The sequence below is a fragment of the Phaethon lepturus genome, unplaced genomic scaffold (genome assembly GCF_000687285.1).
Source record: "Phaethon lepturus isolate BGI_N335 unplaced genomic scaffold, ASM68728v1 scaffold36590, whole genome shotgun sequence".
In the NCBI taxonomy this organism is placed as follows: Eukaryota; Metazoa; Chordata; class Aves; order Phaethontiformes; family Phaethontidae; genus Phaethon; species Phaethon lepturus.
The window spans coordinates 1-4,759 of NW_010514707.1; the positions used below are offsets into that span (position 1 = coordinate 1).

At 38.5% G+C, this 4,759-nt stretch overlaps 1 protein-coding gene across 1 annotated transcript; it reads left to right on the forward strand.

Moving 5' to 3' along the window:
- Positions 1–5: 5 nt before the first annotated feature.
- On the forward strand, positions 6–710 carry TPBG (trophoblast glycoprotein; the record flags this gene model as incomplete). Its single annotated transcript, XM_010293790.1, has 1 exon — positions 6–710. A coding segment is annotated over one exon (705 nt), but the record flags the coding sequence as incomplete, so codon positions are not given.
- Positions 711–4,759: the final 4,049 nt, after the last annotated feature.

The following is a 4,759-nucleotide window of genomic DNA, read 5'->3' on the forward strand; positions in this document are numbered from 1 at the left end:
GCGGAGCTCTGCGCGACCACGGCGTCCTCCTCAGCCTGGCCGCCGTGCTGCAGTCCGGGGCCCTGCGCAACCTCAGCCGCCTGGAGCTGGCCGACAACGGGCTGCTGCTGCTGCCCGCCGGCATGTTCACAGCCCTGCCCGCCCTGCGGCAGCTGGACCTTAGCAACAACTCCCTGGTGGGCTTGCGAAACGTCTCCTTCCAGGGGCTGGGACAGCTGCAGAGCCTCAATCTCAGCGACAACTCCCTGGGCGTGCTGAGGAATGGCACCCTGGCCCAGTTCCGTGGCCTGCCCGCCCTGCGGCGCATCGGCCTGGGCCGCAACGCCTGGGTCTGCGACTGTGCCATTGAGGACCTGGTGGCCTGGCTCAAGGAGAGCAACCAGGTGGAGGACAAAGAAGCCCTGACCTGTGCCTACCCTGACAAGATGCTGGGCAAAGCCCTGCTGAAGATCAACAGCTCGGACCTGAACTGCTCCATGCCCATAGTCCTGCCTTCCCAGCTACAGACTTCATATGTCTTCCTAGGTATAGTCTTGGCTCTCATCGGGGCCATTTTCCTCCTGGTTTTGTACTTGAACCGAAAAGGAATCAAAAAGTGGATGCACAACATCAGAGATGCCTGTAGGGATCACATGGAGGGCTACCACTACAGATATGAGATCAATGCCGACCCCAGGTTAACAAATCTCAGCTCCAATTCGGATGTCTGACGAAGTGCCACGGACGTGGGGCAGCACGCAGTAGCTATGCATGAAAAGTAGACTTAACGCTTTACCCTCATGCTTGCTTCCCTCTCCCCGGAGAAATCTCAGACGTGCTTGTAACATGAGGGGGATATGCCTCCCTCTGACATCAAGTTCAATTTTGTTTTGAGACGCTGGGTAGCTGCGAATGGCGTTGGGCTGTATGTAGGAAACTAGCTGCTACTTCTTTTCCTCCTTACTTGTCTGTATTTGTGGGAAATTTTTTTCAAGATCTCAAAGACAAAAGGATTCTCTCTGATTCTCCAAAGCCACTAGAGTTTGTAAAAAATTTGCCAATGCAGACACCATTCAACAAAAGCTGCCTCAACTTTTGGGGAAAAAACCCGTTATGTTCCTCTGTGCCAATTTTGATCTTGTATATCCGAACTGTGATGACAATGATTCAGATTCAATTTCACGGACTACCTTGAGATTTAAAAAACCCAAAAACTCCTTTTAACAACTCCTCTGTTATGAAGAAGGAAATCAAATAGTGAGCATGCACAAATACTTTATAGTTTTACATGTTAGGAAAATTATGATCTCAGTAAGTCTGTTACTATTTTGTAAAGTTATTTCTGACTGCCATTTACATGAAGAGAGAGGGGTTTTTTTTATACAAACTGCACCTAAACTCCATCTGAACTGTTAAATTCAATAAACAGTCTTACAAGAACTGTTGTGTTGAAGTTTGCTGTTCAATGAGAAATGTTTGGACATCTAAGAATGTGGATAACTTTATAGCCTCTGAAACAATAGCCCTGCAGTAGTAATCTGAATAAAATTTTATACAGTTGTGTAGCTTAGAGACATAAACCTTTGACAATTTTGTGAAATATGATAAGAGAATTGCACTGATCAATGATGAGAGCAGTTTCACTTGGCACAAAACCCTCAGTCTGCTCCCTTAAAATAACTGCAAAACATTGAGACAGATGCTAGGATCCACCTTGTTGGGAAGGTATAAGCTGATAGAATTTACATAAGGTCTTCTCTATCATTGTGGAGTTTGTAAGCTAAAGAAAATTTTACCTGAATGGAATTGTTTATTATAAAAAAACATACTTTCATATCCCAAACTAAATGAAATGCAGCTCAGTCGTGTAGTCGGAGAGCTTCAGGCTTGTAAATCAGTGCAGCACTTATTAAATTAAGTGCTTACTGTTTCATTTAAGCTCTCAGTATTCATGAAGTTCTGTAGTGATCTACATCAAGTAATGTGATGGAACTTTATCTTAAAGCTTATAACAGATGCATTTGAGTATTGTACGTTACTCCTGCTTATTACTTGCTTGGGAATGCATTTTCTTGTAAATAGATACAGCATGCAAAGAAAAACTTCAAAAATGCATCATTTAATATGCAACTCTGATGAGATATGAAAAGGTTAGCAAAAACCTTCCAATGGCCACCAATAATTAATGCACTTTTTCTAATACATTTATACATTCTGAATGAAAAAAAAAAAACTGAATGTGAAAGTGTGATGTGAATTGGTATCTATCAGTACATCTGTGGAGCTTTTTCCATGATCACTGTTACTTGAAGCTCTTGAGCATCTCTAAAATGTTATGAATTACCAGCTAATTTTCTTTGCTTTCAAAAGTGACAGTTTTCTCATAGATACAGAGAAAAAATCTCGCTTTTGGTAAGGTCTTGTAAATATAAAATAGTCCTTAAAGTATCAGAAGAAATATAATCTTTTGGGCATTAGTATTACTCAAACGCATTTTTCTCTCCTTGCAACTTCAGACAAGGCAAGTAGCACAAGTTGGCTCAGACTAATTTTCTATTGCTTTAAATTGGCTTTATTTAATAGCAGTGATTTTTTTTAATGTAGTTTTGTACATTTGCCCTCAAAAGTAAAAAAAAAAATTAAGTTCAGTTAATGTTTTGATAAATAAATGTATTTTACAGTTAATGTAAGTTAAGTGATAGCCTATTTTTCCTGCTGTAATTTAAATGTATGAGCAATATCTGGTTAACAGCATAGGAATTAAGTTTCTGGGTTCTTAAAAAGCAGACTGCTGGTCTGAATGTCAGCTGCCCATATTTTAAGAATAGTGTAAAAACACCAGTGTGAATAACTATTACTGTGCAACTATGCAAACTGTTCATACTTGGTATACATAAGATGGTTTATGTAAGAAGCTAGAATTTACAATAGCTATGCAGTGTGCTCTGTTGTATTGGTCATTTCAGAGATTACCAATTTATGCTTATTTGTACAGTGCCAAGAGGAGTAGAGCATCATCCTTGCTTAAGGTGCTCCTGTAATATAATAGATAAAATATGTACAAACCAAGCCATTTCTTTGGCAATTTCTTGGATTTTGTTAACAGATACTTTAAAGTAACTACAGTAAAAGCGATTAGCTGTGTTGTGTTAATGTAACATCCATGCGTTGATAGAGCTTTGTAAGGATAGGCAATGACTTTAATCGCAGTCTCTCACCAATGGACTGAGTACTTGTATAGTGAGCAAGTGTGACTGTTGTATTACACCTGTTATGCTAAAGATTATTTATTATTATTGTTGTTATTATTGTTATTGTTGTTATTATTGTTGTTATTATTATTATTGGGGGTTTTGTATCCTAGAAAGTCATTGTAATAGAACTTTATTAGAGACCTGCTGATGGCTGCTTTAAAATAATTTTTGCCATTTGCTTACATGTGTATTTATTAGGATGTAACGGTTAGCATGTGTCAGTATTGTGTTGGATAACGTTCTCCTACACTGTTGACTGAGAGTGAATGCTTTGGTGTTTTGTACAATGCATTATTTGATCTTAAATTCCCTTCCATAAAGAGTGCTTGAAATTTATTTTCCTTTCCTGTTAGAAAATAGTTACAGTGGTACTCAGAAGTCATTTAAAAAGTAGCTCCCAGAGTGCTTCAGAACTTGGTTAAAAAGTCTGCGTTTCAAATTTAATTTAAGGATTCTTCTGGAGCACATTTTATAATCTTATTCTGCTTTGACACCTGAAATTTCATTTGATTACCATTTCCAGAGCAGCTTAATTAGGAAGGCTGTTTTATTCATTCATTGTTCAATAAAACACGTGCAGTACTAAATGCCTCTAAAATATGTTTTGTATACATAAACCCCTAAGTTCTGCATGACACAGCTGTCGCTGATGTTTCGTAGAAAACATCTAGAATAAAGTAGCAAATCTTCGGTGAAGGCTAAGCAGCTAAGAAGCAAAAAGGATGGTTTGTCCAAGGGTCGACTGCTCTCTTAAAACTAGTTTTAGTTGTCATAAGCTTAAAATTTTCTGAGAAGAGTAGCATAAGGAATTTACATAGTTTTAATATGTTTTTCTAAAGTATTTTGGATAAGCGCTGTTGCCAGGTAAGAAACAGAAAATTCCCCAAATCTTTCTTTATCCAAGGTAGTTTCATCATAGATCATCTGACTTTTTTTTTTTTTTTCATTTCAGCAAGCCATAATATTACCAATAACTTTAACACCCAAAAGGTGATTTGAAGTTTTGCGCAACTGCTTTAAATCTTTTCATTCAGGGTAATTTACCTTGTAAGCACCAGTGACAATCCCCAGTGACATGCCAGTTAACAAAGCGATCTGTTCAGACCCGTATTCGGTTGTTCACTGAGATGTCACTGAAAACAGGCATGGCAAAATATTCAAAATACAGCTGTGCTAGGATCCCAACTCTCATTATTCTACCAGCATTTTCCCTGTGGTATACTCTGCTCTTTATGCATCTGCATAATTTCTTTTTCGCCTCGTTTTCTCAAGAAATCCACTAAAAGGAGTAGCATGAATCTGTACAGGTAGAGAAATTGGTCTGGTGGCACCTATATTTTGAGGTTTAGCATCTTCATTTCCCTTTAAGCCTTAACATGAAAAAGAGCCTTTGTCAAAGTGGACAGAATGAAAATTTGATATGCACTTTTTCTTTCTCTTTAGCAGCTGAATGCTCAAGAAGAACCATTCATTCTCAGCATATGATGAAGGAAAATAGCATTTGGTAAGAAAAACATTTTGGTTTC